At 36.4% G+C, this 16,354-nt stretch overlaps 1 protein-coding gene across 3 annotated transcripts; it reads right to left on the reverse strand.

Annotated features, from left to right (window-relative positions):
• Positions 1-292: 292 nt before the first annotated feature.
• rtn4a (reticulon 4a) lies at positions 293-11,701 on the reverse strand. 3 transcript variants are annotated; one of them, XM_043241691.1, is made up of 7 exons: positions 11,115-11,701; positions 5,771-5,978; positions 4,422-4,560; positions 2,120-2,189; positions 1,971-2,017; positions 1,760-1,818; positions 293-1,282 (listed from the first exon to the last, which is right to left on the reverse strand). In XM_043241691.1, exons 1-7 carry the CDS (start codon positions 11,524-11,526, stop codon positions 1,240-1,242), a joined length of 978 nt encoding a protein of 325 aa, XP_043097626.1. In that variant the 5' UTR covers positions 11,527-11,701; the 3' UTR covers positions 293-1,239. The 3 variants fall into 3 exon arrangements, with proteins under 3 accessions (XP_043097626.1, XP_043097627.1, XP_043097628.1); XM_043241692.1 differs by lacking the exon at positions 11,115-11,701 and adding an exon at positions 9,308-9,481; XM_043241693.1 differs by lacking the exon at positions 11,115-11,701 and adding an exon at positions 7,775-7,927.
• Between the last annotated feature and the right edge of the window lie 4,653 nt (positions 11,702-16,354).

Below are 16,354 nucleotides of genomic sequence, written 5' to 3' on the forward strand. Positions count from 1 at the left end.
TTACCCAAAGATAAGAGTAAATGTGAGAACAAACTGATTTTCATTTCAAGAGCCTACACTATTATAAGGGCAGGAAAACCAGCTTTCTCATGTAAATATCTTATCCCATAGACACTACACAAGATGAATGTCGCTTGCATTATATTTAATGTATGAATTGTTAATGTCAGGAGACACTCTACATGAAATTCAAATAAAATTTCACACAGCACCACTGGATGGCGCCAAAGTACATGTCAGAAACTGCACCGTAAACATGAAACAAAGCTTAAAATTAGGCACAAACCCTAAATAGTTTGTCTACAAGCTTTATTGGTACTTTATTGGCTTATTTTCACAATGCATTTCACAGACAGTCTTCAGCATATTTTCATCAAAACTGAATTATCATTTACAAATGACCTGCATGAAGAAACAGTGCTTGAAGTTTGCGGGTTTTTAAGAGCGTGTGCCGTTTCAGGTATTCGATCCACGATGTTGACGGCAAATTCTGCAAACATGTTGTTGATTTTGACATGACAGAAGGTGATAGGCCAGCACAGCATACGTTCTAGTTTGCTAAAAAAAAAAAAAAAGAAACAAAAACAATGAATAGTTGGGTGCAATATGCTGTAACAGATCCCTTTGAAGACAAGTGCGAAATAAAACTGCTCTTAAACTCTGCTACAGAAGACTAGAAGCCTCTTCACCTCTAACACGATTGAATTGCATAAATTTTAACACAGTTACACCACAACACCACTGTGTTCTAGCACGCCAAGTACAAACAAAAAGGGAAAAAAATAGCTAAAAACAAAGACTCGTTGTGAAGGAACTTCGTTACCAAAACAATTCACTCCCTTTATCATACTGAAATGAATCAAAATGGCCTTCGAACAAGGTGAACGCTTCACTGACCGAACGGTAAACGAAAAAAACCTCATCGATTCCTGCTTTTGCCGACATCAGTTCCTCAGACTACATTCTGTAATGGTGTTACGTAGCTGCGTTTATACTTTAAACATGGAGAACTAGATCTACTGTGAAAGACAGTGTTGACTCTGCTTGTGAGAGAAACTGATAAGAGGTTTAAAGATTTCATTCTCAGTTACGCTATCGATTCAAACACTTGGGGGGGGGGGGGTAAAGTTTACATTGCATCGTCTAAGGCCTTTTTCCAAACCAAACACGATTCTGTCCGTCTTCGCTTGTTCCACCATCACTTCTCGTGCAAGGAAATAACACACTAGCTAACTTTCTTCACTCGGTCTTTGGCTTTGCTCCGGGAATCTTCGCCTGGATCCTGCAACGACACAAACAAAAGAATATGACTACAGTCCACAAGGAACGGGAAAACTAATTTATGCTACTAATAATTTTAGTAGTAGTTTAGTAATTTTGTGTAGTAAAATCATACTTCATAAAAACATAAAACAATATAACTTGTGCATACATATAAACATACACACACATTATATATACATATTCATACATACGCTAATAAATATTACACACCCACAAATACATAAACCGCTTATAGATAGAAACTATTTTTTCAAATAAATTATAAAAAAAAAACGCACAAGATTACTAACACTTTTAAAATTAAAACGGAAAACTAAAATAAAAACAAATGAATGCTACAACAGCATCTCTTTGATTCAAAAATAAGCCTATTTTGTCTACAATTACTTTAAATACGCTGCAAAATTATCATAATTTTCTCATCTGTTTTAATAAATAACACACCAATCATATTTCAGAATGTAAACAGACTTACTTGGCCACAACATCTTTGACTTGCTTGTTCACCAGTCCATAGTAATGGTCAATTTGTGCCTGTATTAGAAGTGAAAAAGAGTAATTACAGCATTCAGGAACACATTATAGGTTTATCATAGTGTTTACTGCGAGCAAAGGCTAATAAATACTTCATCAACAACGACAGCTGCCTGAGCCAGAAGTTATCAATGCATACACGCCAAACATACCTGATACTTTTCATAGATCACTGGCCAACTGAATGCACCTATGAGACCTAAAAGAAAAAGCCCATTTTGAAACCTACGGCATATTCTTATAATTCTGAAACTTGCCAACTGCGAAAAAGTACATATAGATTTAGAACTAGTAGACTTACCCAAAATAAGAACGGTCAGACCATTGAACAAGGCACCAACATAGGTCAGGATCCACATGAGAACTGCAAACTGAAAGAGAGGAAACCATGTCAACATTCATCACAGAGGAAACGCTGGTTACGTGAGAGAAAGACAGTATTAAACAAGGATGCATTCAATTAATGAGTGACAGCATTGACTGTTTAGAGGAAAGAAAAATAGGGAGTTTAGAGGGGATTAACCAGCTTCCATCAAGTAAATAGAGAAATAAAGCACCCTTAACCCTAACGTTTCACCACTGACAAGAAACGTTATAGAATCAAACCAGCATATTGGAACGATTTCTGCATAAATCGTAAATAATTATTGCTGAATGTTCAAAAAGAAAAAGATTTTTAAATGTAACCTTCTGTATCTGGATTAACACTTTTCTTAATTCATAAAGATGGTCAAAATGGCAATAAAAGCTCAATTATAAATTGACCAAAAAAAAGTAGTGTAGTGTATTTTTAAATGCCTAACAAATGACTATTTCCATACATTTTTATTGTTAGCTCAAAAACGTTTCCCTTGAACTCAAAATAGAAGGTCGACTTTTTTTGCAAGCTGACCCAACAAATGGCAGCGCCTGTTCAAAACCCACCGGCACATAAACTGTCTCCCGTAACTGGACACGTCACTCAATATAGCCGTCTGACCACAGAGACACTGAATGCTGGGACGCAAGCTAACCGTCCAGCTGCGGAAAACCTCCAGAGCTCTGAAAGGGCAGCGGGGTCTGGCTGTAACTCTATCCACGGCCCATAACCACCGCCCCCTTCGCAGGGCAGTAAATCTCCTTACACGGACGCTTCCGTCCACTGGGCTCCCCTGCGTTTGAGACGTGGGTCAATGCAGCGCCAAGAAAAGCCATGAGGTGCTGATTTCACATTAATGTAAGTGGTGCTTTCCATTACGCCACAAACTTCGGTTAGAACATGGCGACTCCTTAAAATGTCAGGCGTTTTGACGCAAGATTAAGAAGTGCTTATCCCTGGATACAAACATGTATTTTAGTAAACCAGATGACTTGTGACCTCTAGTTCTGCTGCTGTCAACAATTTTATGTTTACACACCCAGAGTGAATTTTCTTTTGTTTTTTTATATTTAATGCATATATATATATATATATATATATATATATATATATATATATATATATATATATATATATATATATATATATATATATATATATATATTCATTCTCGATCATTCAGCCTAGTGGGGTGGAAAGTGTAGCCCAGCTATTCATTCTCGATCATTCAGCGAACCTTGTCATGTGAGGGCATTAAAAACTGAGCATCACATGACTGAAATTCCTCAATGCTATATCACAGCTGATACTTTAACCCCGCCACCTCCAATAAAAAGAGTTGCTGGCTGTGGCGAGAGAGAGAGAGAGGAGATCTCTTTGGCACCATTTCTATCCCATCAGAGCTCAGTCCAAATCCTCTCGGCCCGATCGACAAAGGCTTCTTTGTGCAGCCGTTCGTGACCCGCTCCTGCAGCACATGACCAAACACCCCAGACCTGACCACCAACCCTGCCTACTAATAACAAATGTGAGGCCCTGTGACAAAACACAGCATGTACAATGGAAGACAACACAGTTCACAATAAGAAGTAACGTTAGCTCATGTTCGGAAATTGGAAGGGTGTTGAACGTTTTTGAAAAAAAGCAATACCGAAAATATGATTTACATTTAAAGTAGCTATTTTATATATTAATGTTTTAAAAACTATTTATTGCCATTGTGGCAAAGCTTCAGCGTCACATGATCCCTCAGAAATCATTCTATGCCAATTTGGTAAGCAAAGATTTCCAACTAAAATGAGACAAAAGGTAAAAAAAGTGAAATGAGACATTACAAATTAAAAACAAATGTAAATAGGTGTGCATTTAATTAGCTAAGCTAGCTCAATAATCTTAAAATACCACAATATCAACCAGACTGTAACATAAATGCATATCTGTCTATCCTGCATTTCACAAGCAGTGCGGTTTTCATACACATGTGTAGAGTTCTTTGTTTTCGGACACCCGAGGCCAATTTCAAGCCCATTTCTTGAGAGGACCCTTTATCAAATTTAGCATAAACTGCTACAGCTTACAGAGGCATTATTGTTCACCAGCCTCACGAAAAACATCAAGACAACAAGATTTATTTTCCAATCTTCACCCTGAGAGCAGTTACGGAGGCCCAAATCAAATAAAAGAGGCTAAGCTGAATACAGCAGGCTCAGGTTCTCATTTCCTCTGGTCTCCTGGAGGAACCAACCTTGAGTGAGTCCACCAGATCCTCCACCAGGAAGAGTCGTCGCAGCTCCTTAATCACGCAGTTGATGTGCCCCAGAGCCGTGTCGCTGTACTTATGAACCAACTCTGAAGAGATCCCGATATCCTTATCCAGATACATCCTGTAGGAAGAGAAAGGGGGTTTAAAATGATACCAGAGCCCCGTTCCATGAACCTAGCGAGTTAGCAAGTAGTTATGTTTGTTTGAAACACCGCATTGCAAAACTTCGCTGGTTTGAAACGAACGATTCCCCGGTTTCGGCCAAGAGCGTATTGAAACTACAGCAAGTCACATGATTTAGTAAACAAGCCTTCGTTACATTTATCACAAGGCTTCAGTGAACAACATTTGATTACAAAAGTTCAGTGATTCACTGCTAAAAGAGGGATCCCATTAATTACTGATGATCTCGATTAAGTATTAGAAAATTCATATTTGAAATTATTAAATGACTCATGCGTTTAATATATAAATATGGAAAAAAATTGGTAGAAGTAGTTGTCAGTAAACTGTAATTATCTAAACAAAACAACTCCCTGCAATTATACAGACACTTCATGTTTGAAGATATTAAATGATTTGTTGATGGCATTTAATAGATTACACTTTCAATAGAACATCTGCAGTTGGTTTTGTCAAAGGAGTTTTTATGCATGTTTAGCCTGTGCATTGACACCATTCTTAACATGTCAAAAACAAACCCATACTTCTGCCTGTCAAGAGTTTTTTTTAAAAACCCCACATAATTTCACAATTCTTTGTCTTGTGTTTATTTATACTCGATACAATTAGCCTTACGCTCTTTAAAATGAACAAATCTAGCATCAAACTGCGAGTCAGGACTCCTGCGCGCTATGCTTAAGCAGCATCTTTTCTCTAGAGCAATAAAGTTGCTGCCAATGTAGAGCATTTCAAACGTACTAAAGAGGTTTCATTTGAATTAAGAAGTTGCCTTCGAAGGCAGCTGACTACGCAGCAAAGCAGCTCGCTCGATTTGGAACGGAGCCTGACACAGGCCTTCTGAGAGATACAAACGATACTGCAACCGCTTTTCTTCCAAAACAACTTTAAGATTCTTTAAATGTGTTTTTTTTTTTTTTTTCCCCTCTCTGAGGCTTAAATATTTTGGCAGAGAATCAAAACCGAGCACCTCGTGTAAGCCCAGAAGCTAAGCTCCACAGATCTGCCTTCTTACAGAAACTGGAACACAAACTGATCAAAGCAGGATTATCCTGACCGTTTTACACTCAGGCAACGCAAAGCGAACGTGGTGCGGAAACGCGTGAGGCCGATCACACTATAATATGCGTGCGACACACGTGGGTCCTCACTTGAAGGGGTGTCCATCCTCTGACTTCTGAACAGCCTGTAAAATGCCTTTGTATATCCTGAAGGAGATGGTGACAGACAGCAGGGCAAGGGCCATGTAGGAGATCACGCTGATAATACTGCACACGCTGAGGGACAGCAGCAGGAGCAGACTGGCTCCAAACACCACCCCCGTCCTCTGCAGATCTCGCCAATACAGCAGGTCCACCACTGCCGACAGAAAAGAGGAGTTACGTCAGACCCAAACAGTCAGGTGCAACTTTCAGCTTTAATGCAAAAAGGCATGAACACCTTTTCAATCACATGAGCTTTATTTTTCAAACTGTGTGAATGACAATTGAAAAATGAATTTAAAACTACTACAGTTGAACTTAAATATACATGTTTTGTTTTTTTTCTCATACTGCTTCAATTGTTTAAAATCAGCAAAAACATTTTACACAAACAATAAAATTAAGCATGTAAAACTTAACTGTTCTATAAAGATATATTTTTATACACGCAAATAGTTTATATTGCTTGTCGTATTGCTTGCTTATAATGTCGTAATTCAACAATTTCGTAAATGTTTTATATACCTTCTATACATAAATATAAAAAAAACAAATATACAAAATTGTATATTTATAATATATATACACATTTAAATATATATATATATATATATATATATATATATATATATATATATATATATATATATATATATATATATATATATATATATAAAGATGTTGTGTGTGTGTGTGTGTGTGTATATATATATATATATATATATATATATATATATGTATATATACACACACACACACACACACACACACACACACATTTTTTTGTAAAAATGTAATAGTTTAAATTCAGCACTGCTGTATTAAAATAATTTTTTTAAATGTCTGCACAATAATTTAACTCAGTTCACAGCTGTTATAATATTAATTGCAAGCAGAAATCCACACAGTTTTAGGAACTTCAATTAATTGTCCAATTAGGAAGTTATTAACCTATGCTGTTAATCTCAAAATTGCAAACATTAATCAATGAATCAAACTGGCCAAAATAGTGCTATATTCACACCTGACCTTTTCATTCTGAAATATGTTAATTGCACACAAAAGAAGCAATGCTTTACTAGCTGTCAACATAAAAACACGTCCTTAATAGAGGCTTAGACAGAATACAGATTTTTATCAAAAGGTAATGTTCAAAATAAACATGCTCAGTGTAGAGCTCGAAAGATGATATGTGGAAATCTGCTATAGATGTGCTGCTGGCTTCCAAGATGAGCATATATTAAACAGATTATATCCATATACAAATTATTTGTGACCACACTGAACATCTAAAATCCATTCAGAAACAAAAAAACAGCTCATGCAAACACTAAAGGACGACATTGAATTCTGACTTTACAGCAAACCTGGTCTGTTCGTGCTGAGGGAGGATAAAAATAGGACAGAAACCTCGCAGTCAGTCAAGGACCCTTCAATAATTAAACAATCTACAATATGTGCCAATATGTCTGATCAGAGTCCATGGCAAACAAGCATGGGCTATCTTTTTCTCACTGCATTTCTAAAGACAAACATCATCCATCCAAAAAGCCGATTTATTTAATCAATAACTCCGAAGAACTTGGGTTCGTTCAGCAGAACAAGCTGTCCTTCCTCTTGTACTCTTGCCAACAGACCGTTGCATAAGCTTATCGAAACCGAGCAGTCCACAAAGTATTAATGCATCACATTTTCGTATCACATGCATCACATATGCATATCTGCTCATAAATAGGTGTGTTAATGAGCACTTTTATAGTGCACCACGTAAAGTACTGCGGCCTTATCAAGACCCCCCCGCGACAAAAACTGATTTTATCATTCAATTTTTCTCCTAAATCATCGACAGTGCGTGTAAACGCAAATTGAAGTGCATATGCGCGTAAATCAAGGGTGACGCGTGGAGGAGGGACGCAATTACAGAGCGTTTAACGGTCTAACTCACTAACTAACCTTGTTTGGAATCCATCTCGCTCATCTGCGATCAGACAGCCAGGGCCAAGAACACACGAGAAGCACGCAGCACCGATGACAAATGGCAGTTCCGGTCGAAATTGACGATGTCAAAACAAAAGTCCCCGTGTTATCCGCCACATTTCAACCAAGAAGCGCTCAACATCAAATACAAAATAAAAGTTCAGAATATTGGCGATCGTTTATCGATTAGGAAAACAGAAGAATCAAACACTTTTGACCAAATGACACTGTCAAAAAAAAATAATAATAATAATTTTTATTTATTTTATGTCCAGCACAGATTGCTAGACAGAAATACCTGTTCTCAATTTTAATACATTTTAAAATATATTAAAGGCATGCAAAATTACATTACACAGCGATTAAAAATTTTCAGTATTATTACTGCAGCCTGTCACATGGTATTTTATGATTTGGTAATCAAAACACACTTATTATTATTGCTATGTAATATTTTTGTAGAAATGTTTTATCCTTTTTCCTCTCAGAATTAAGTGATGGATGAAAAGTAAATTTATTTGAAATAAAAGTACCCTTGCCTTCGTCTCGTTTGAACAATTTAATGTATTCTTTGAACACCAACAATATATATATATATATATATATATATATATATATATATATATATATATATATATATATATATATATATATATATATATATATATATATATATATATATATATTGTTGGTGTTCATATACTATATATATATATAAAATTTCAAACAGTAACGTGTATTAAAAGTGTATTATTAACTATCACTGGAGAAAAAAAAAAATCTCTAGAGATATCTTGGGGAAGACAAGAGAAGAGAAAGCAGCTATTTTATACGTATCTTGTCCAAAGTGGCCATGTTTCTATCCTAAAGTCAGACACTTTAGGTGCGTCTATCCAGAAATCCCTTTTATAAACCAGCATTCAGGGTTCGCAAAAGTTTAGCATAGACGTCACCCTTCATTACATGTTCCCAGCTTGATTTCATTGCCACATTCAGTGCCAGCTTGCATAAACAATTTGAACAGCACTGCCTCCCCTTCCGAGAATCTGAGAAGAGCTACAAAACAATGACAAAGTGCTTAATGATGCCAACACGCGCACACACACAAAATCTAATTAAAAACAATAAATTGCTTCTCATGTTGCAAGGACTCTTCAAGCAGCGGTAAACGGCTTAGACACGCTGCATCACCTATACTTTCACAAATCCACTAAATTCAGAATATGCAGTCAGTACAACATTCTGTGTAGCAAACAGGCAGTTTGCCAAGAGAATTCTCTGGCAGAGGGATAAATGCTTGCCGTTGCAATATGCTTTGTAATCAAGACACCCCGGACCGTTTACTCGGTGCATCTAGAACATTCTCTCCCACAAGCACTTTTTGCAAGCAAGACCTCAAAACTGAGCAAAACTTACTTCCAGCTTCACCCAATAAAATTTATGGACAAAGCAAGCACAAAAATGGTCTCCTTGGTCCATTTTCAGGCATTTTAGAAAACAAGCATGTACCCTGTTCTTTCCAGTACTTTATCTCCATCCCTGAGGTTGTCATAGAAGGCGTGTTATCTGAGTTGGCATGCATCGGTCATACATTCCAGTCTGCAGGTCTGCAGAAGAGGTGTTCGGGGGTGAGGAAGGAGGCACGAGTCTCTGGCTGGGGCAGGACAGGACTGAAGGGTAGAGAGAGACGCTAGGGCTCTCCTAGCAGAGCTGCCCGATCACGTTCTGCACAGGCCAGCACTGCTGAGGTCAGCTGACCACATTCAAAGGTGTTGAACGCTGTGTACTAGTAACATGAGGTTTTAGCACAACATCAGCTGGGTCGCTCTACAATCCGGGAGCCGTCTGAGTAATGCACATACAGTTAATTCTTCTAAACGCATTATCAAAAATAATTCTGTGTGGACGCCCTTTGGCCGGTCTTCAGTGTTCCTATGAGCAAATTAACATTCTGAATAAATGGAAACAAACGTGAGAATTTTTTGGGTTTCCTTTACAGAAACAAACAACGAAATTAATCTTAATATTGTAATTATTATTACTACCATAATTATTATTATTATTATTATAGTATTATTATTAACTAAAAACCGAATGTGTCTTCATTTAAAGATGAAAACATACAAGAAGAACTAATGAAAAACACTAAGTTAGAAACACTGGCTTGGCAACCAAAAGTTTTAAAAATGAAAAAAAAAAAAAAAAAAAAAATATATATATATATATATATATATATATATATATATATATATATATATATATATATATATATATATATATATATATATATAAATAAATAAATGTAATGGTAATTTTGATGCAATATTTATTTTTAAACCATTAAATAAGCATTAACAAAATTGAAAAAAGCAGCTTTTATAATAACCTACCTACAACTCACTTATAAGCTGATGTGTGCAAAGTCTTGGTTTGGAATGACATTGTGAAAAATGGGCCTTTTACTGCTTTAGGTAACAGGTTAGTGCACACAATTTAGGCTGTAATGATTATGGCACTGAAGTATGAATGTCCAATGAATGACTCATGAAGAACATTGTGACTACGGGTCACCACGTTTTCCTCAAGGTCAATGACATTTCTGAGTAAACTGGGTCACCTAACTAAACTGACCTTATCCAGCCTTCATTTACAATAGGGAGGAGGTGTCCATTAAGTATTTGGTGCCGAATTAAAAACATATTTATAGAAATAGACAAATAAAATAAAACCAAATCACTTTCTAATAGAAACTGTTTGGCAACCAGCACGATGTCGTGATTATTTTACGCGTCAGTCCACAAGATGGCGGTAAAGGGACGCAATCGAGATGACGTTGAAATTTTTTTTAAAAAATTCCCAAGAGCCTCTTTTTTGTAAAAAAAAAAAGTTCAAAGTATGCAGCAACGAAACTGACAAACATTATTTGCAGCCACATTAGAGGAATCGGTAATATGCTTTCTTGACTGTAGCCAGTTCATAAAACCTTTATTGTCTTTGCTGTATAAGCGTCACTTGTTGAGATAAGCTCAATAAATAGGAATCAGAGATTTAATATAAATCAGAAACATCAAACTACATTACTGCAACAGAAAAAGTAGGTAAAAAGTCAGGCGGTCTTGATTAATACATGTAACGTTAATAATTCAAACGGATCTGACGTCATGTCAGTTGTTCCCGGTGTAACATGTTGGGTGGAAAAAAAAAAAAAAAAAAGAAAGAAAAAAGTTGCTTGCATTTACTTTTATTCAGTGATAACGTCTACACATCTTACATCCTTCAAATTCGAATAAGTTACGAATACATAAAATGTACTTACACGAACAACAACAGGTAGATTTGGATGGCGTGACTGTTGTTTTCTCATCTTTTTCTTCTGATTTCGTCGGTTTTGTTGTTGCGTCTTCAAACGCACGGATGGGCGAGGGTTTGACAGCTTCTGGCTCTGGTTTAAAGGTGGATGATGGTTCCGGTTCTGGATCTGTAAAGTCCAGCAGAGGCTCTTCGGTACGTGGCAATGTGGACCTGTGCCTCTCCAGCGCATCTTTCGCTCCTCCAGCCAGATCTAAGATATCATCGACGTCTAGAACATTAGCTTCTGCCTCTCTCGGCAAGAAATCAGCTCCTTCGTCCATCAACGAGTTCTTGTGTTTGTCTGCTCTGTATTCGTCTTCTTCTTCATCATGCTGAAAGCCATACGATGGGGTCGTGGAGCTTATGTCATCATCCATTGTGAAGAATAATTTTACACGGTTATATAAGAGTAAGCTTTTCAAAAACTGAGTCTTTTTCGATTTGAACGTCTGAGAAAATAGCTTTTCAAAACTTCACCAACGCACCACCGAGTGTGCGTTAGGTTCAATGCGGGCCTTAAACGCAGAAACAGCGCAACTGTTTGACTAGACTCTTAGTTAGGGAAGTATATGTAAATTTGGCCAACTCTTTTATTGGCTGAACGTTGAAGAAGGGGCGTTTCGGCGACGCCCAAGAAACTCGTTGCGTGCAGGGTTACGCGCTTAATTAGGGGCGGAGTATGGAAGTTTGTGGGCATTCCATTGGGTGAGTGGTGAGAGGGGGCGGGGGCGACCGCGCCCACATGCTTTCTCTTCCTGATCTGAAATGTGGAAAATGGCTGAGTGGTGCATTTTAAGCAGTTTTAAAATTCACAGTGGTTTGAGGGTGGGCTGATAGCTTGGCTTTGTTCTTATAACAAGAAAAAATTATATGTTCTTAATATTTGCGAGACGTAGCCATTTTTTTGATTGTGAAATCATTGAATAGTATTGCAAATATATTTACTCAGATGATTCAGTGTTTGATGATTCATTACAACACACTAAACAGACTCATGTTATCAAATGAGTCAAGACTGTCTATGGATCCTATTTACTTGTATTAATGTAAAGTGTTTTGTATCATTTCACTTTTGTGTGATATACTTTTCTGAAAACTTATTCCACACAAGGGTTTTATCCAGGTATAAGGTTTGATTACTTTTTTTAAAAACTATTATTTTTATGTATTTGTTGACTGTTATTTTATATTTCGTCTCAGTCTTTGTAAGTTATTGTTGTTCTGCTAAGCAAATTCTGAACATTGTGTACATATTGCATGTAATGTAAATATTTTCCTTGACACACATGAAGCTGAAAGATCAATCAACAAAGACTGTGACGAGACATCTAATAAAACCGCTTCAGCCTCATTATTATCTTGGGCCTCTCCTTTAGTTTGAGTAAACCTGTAAGCCTGAGCACGTGAAAAGTGTATAGTGAACTTAAAAAAGGAACCGCTACTGTAATTACGGTCAAAAATAGCACAACTTATGAGCTATTGATCATCAGCTGTTTTAATACATCAAGTTGATCTTTTAAGTCGTCTTGTTTTATTGCAAGTTGTGGTGAGTCAGTGCATGTCTGCTGGACAGATGTCATTGTCTGTCCCCTGTGCTCTAAAAAGGAGACAAAGGCAGATTTGAGGGATAGTTTGTCCTCTCCAGATACTGCAGTCTCCATTGTCATCCAGACGCCAATGGGGAAGCAAACCGGTTCTGCAGGGTCTTTGTGCTGCACTGGAGTCCTGCCAGCGTGGACTGACTGATAACCTGCCCTTTGCTACTGATTGATTATTTGTAGAGATGTTTGGTGCACATCTTCTAATCTGGCCTGCTAGTTAGTTCTTTCTGATCTTATCTTTTTTTTTGGCTTGTGCAAAAGTCAAATCATAATCCATCTTCTGTAAGAGAAAGAATGCGGGAATATGTTTTTTTAGATCTCAGAACAAAACCATTTTGCAGTGAAAAGATTAGCTTTAATCACCTTATACAAGTTGCTGATTCATGTAGCAGGACTCTCGAAAATCCATGGCAGTGATTCAGTTTAGTGCAATACTTATTTCCCAGAAAACAGAGTGCTATAGTCTTAGTCATACTAAGTAGAAGAAAAAGGAGTCTCCCAGACCTTCCTTTCGTAAACATTCACTATCGTGATTTTGATTTACTAAAGTTCACTGTATTTCAATTCAAGTTTAAAGTTCAATTGTTTATTTGAATATTTATGTGTTATGCTTTTAAGTAATGAAAGTCACTTATAAGTTACCCTTAATAAGGATCATAAGAATCTATGGTTTTTTAGGATAGGGTAAGGAAGGATATATTTATATTTGAATATTTTGAATTTGAGGGCAAAAAAATCTAAATACTGAGATCATTGCCTTTAAAGTTGTTCAAATGCAGTCCTTATTTATATTATTAGTCAAAAGTTTTAAATACATTTATGATAGTAAATTCACAAAATATCTTCATGGAATGTGATTTTTATTTAATAAAAATAAAGATTTTTGGCATAAAAGAAAAATGTATAATTTGTGGTAAGGCCACGCCCATATATCCAGGATGTAGTGTTAAAATTCCCAGCCTATACTGGCTTGGCTGATGTAAAACCGTTAAGGGTTTCATCCATCAAAACAAGATTTTAAGCAAATTAATTAATCAGTTAAATGTCATCCTTAAACTAGTCCCTGGGAGGAAGAGGTATCCCACTCACAAAAAACTCATGGATTAATGTGGCTCCATCTCTCTGTCAAGATATTTCAGGAGGTTTCTTTGTGACTAACATTAGTCTTCTTCTGTTGAGGGTGTTTTGTGGGTTTGTTGTTCCAAATTTGGAAGAAGAATCTGGCTGGTATTTAATAATGGAATTTGCAGGGCGATGAACTGTAATCTTCATTTAAGACTCACTTACAGCAGGGGTGCGGCTTTACTTGGCAATGAACAGCATTCGCATAAGCAAACAATCACACTGCACAAGCTTATCTGTCTAACTTCTATTTAATTCTAACTGTAAGTAAGATACAAACAACCCGATCATAACATTAGTAATGTCTCAGGGGATTTCACCAGGAACCGCTTTGTTGACAGAAATCAGACTTATTATAAATAGCCGAAATGTTACTGTAAATTCTGTTAATTACTCACGCTATATTTATATAAAATAAAATAGAAATATCCTCCTGACTCCCAGCTATGGAGTTTTGTCATCGTTAGTGGACATTATATTTTTGTGGATTTCCCTTTAACTCTAACTTTAAACAGTGAAAAAGATACAGTAAAAACCTGTTAAACGTTTAATGATAGAATAATGTAGAATTAACAGGAAAAAAACATTAACTGACATTTCCAGAGCTCCCTGCATTACATTTCAAATTTAGCTTGAATTTGGTTTCTCCTCAGTTTTTTCTGATCAGTTATGTTCATCAGGATTGTATGTTACATGTAATGTTGTAAATTAATGTTAATGGCATATTTCAGTTTAATGAGTCTCGCCATAATTCTGTTTAGTGCTTGGGTGAATGACACTGAGCACCTTTTATATGTGTTCATACTTCACAATATGCTAAATGATGGACTGTGTGGTTGTGTGGATTATTATTATTATTATTTTTTCTTTACTTGTGGATTAGTGTGATGTTTGTATCATCTATTTAGTCTCTCGTTCCAATGGCATTCATTTACTGAAGAGGATCAACTGGAAAATAAGTGAATAACTTCCCCCAATCTGTTCTGATGAATAAGAAAAATTTTATATTTCATTTATATCTTGGATGGTCTAAACATTTTAAGCGCATTCGTTTTTTGGTGAACTATAGTTTAAACCAATGAGTGTAGTGCGTACATGTTAAAATAAATATGCGCACTGAAAATTTTATCTACCATTATTCAGTATTCAGAAACGTAGAAATTATTAGTATTCATTATATAGTATTCAGACACAGAAATACTGCATGCCCTCACTTCTCTCAGATCTGTGTTTAAATCTGACTCCACCCTTGTTTCTCAGCTGTGTCCTGCATCTACCTGCTCCTTCCCCCTGAGCATTTATCACAGGCGGAGTTAGTCCTGTTTTTGGAACAGGTCATGGCACACACAGTTTGCAGGCTTGTACCGCTTTCTTCATAAAGCAACTCCATAACACTGAGTAACACCTAGATGTTAACAGTAATCATTCATGCCTGCTGGGTCACTTGTCTCGTGTCTAAAGGCCATTGCATATTTATGTGTAAATAGAGTATTAGCATGCTACATTCCTTTAAATGGTGCTCTGATGTCAATACTGGAACATGCCATTCAAAAACTCATGTAATTCAGCTCTGTATGCACAAATACAAAGCGGCCAATTTCCTCATTCTGCTTCTGCAGAGCTAAATATTAGATTTTTGGCAGTGAGGGATGAAACAGGAGCCATGTTATACACAGTCTGTTGCCTCTGGTTACAAAACCAAGATTACACAATATTCACGAGAAGTTTTGTGCAGTTAACTGGGGATATTGGCCCGAGACGCTTCATCAAGGGCTGCAAAGAATGTATTATGTAATACAACAAAGAGGAAGAAAAACCTTGCATGCTTGTCTGAAAGGCTCTGTAGGATATTGCAAGCATATGAAAGAGCTTAAAGACCAGAATAGTGATCACAGTGAGTCAACTGAATTTTCATTTCTGGTGTGCAACCGTCAAATCCTCTTCTTGCAGCACGTAGTCTATGTAGTACCAATACTTGTTACAGCCTAGCGCACCTTGCTTGCATGGTGCCAGATATACATTTCTGCCATTCCTGCTTACTTTAAAATATGAATTCAGAAATATAATTGAAGCATTAAACAACACTTAGGCAGCAAGGTTTTTAAATGCTATTCATTTAAATAGAGAGAGAGAGAGAGAGAGAGAGAGAGAGAGAGAGAGAGAGAGAGAGAGAGAGAGAGAAATTTAGCCTATTCTATGGGGCAAAAGTGTTTTGAGGAGATACTGTGAAGTTTTAGCTGCAGAACTCCACATCAGTTGACATGTGTTTGAATCTTCAGACATTGTAATATGTTCACTATCATTAAAACAATCGATTTTACAGCTTAATAAAATGTAAACACAAAATGCTATAGTTAACAGTTGTATGTTAATAATTAAAATAACGGCTTCTGTAGTACTATTTAAAATTAAAATTAAACATTTTCAACACTGTTAAATACTTACAATAACTCACATTTTTGTGGATTTTTTTTCTCTTCAG

The sequence above is a fragment of the Puntigrus tetrazona genome, chromosome 6, assembly GCF_018831695.1.
Source record: "Puntigrus tetrazona isolate hp1 chromosome 6, ASM1883169v1, whole genome shotgun sequence".
NCBI classification, from domain to species: domain Eukaryota; kingdom Metazoa; phylum Chordata; class Actinopteri; order Cypriniformes; family Cyprinidae; genus Puntigrus; species Puntigrus tetrazona.

What these genes read in the sequence shown, in the direction of transcription:
- rtn4a (XM_043241691.1), bottom strand. Translation starts at nt 11,526, where the DNA reads ATGGATGATGACATAAGCTCCACGACCCCATCGTATGGCTTTCAGCAT. An exon ending in GAGGATGGACACCCCTTCAA is followed by an intron (nt 4,561 to 5,770) that starts GTGAGGACCCAC and finishes CTCTTCCTACAG; the next exon opens with GATGTATCTGGATAAGGATA. An exon ending in GTCAAAGATGTTGTGGCCAA is followed by an intron (nt 1,283 to 1,759) that starts GTAAGTCTGTTT and finishes GTGTCGTTGCAG; the next exon opens with GATCCAGGCGAAGATTCCCG.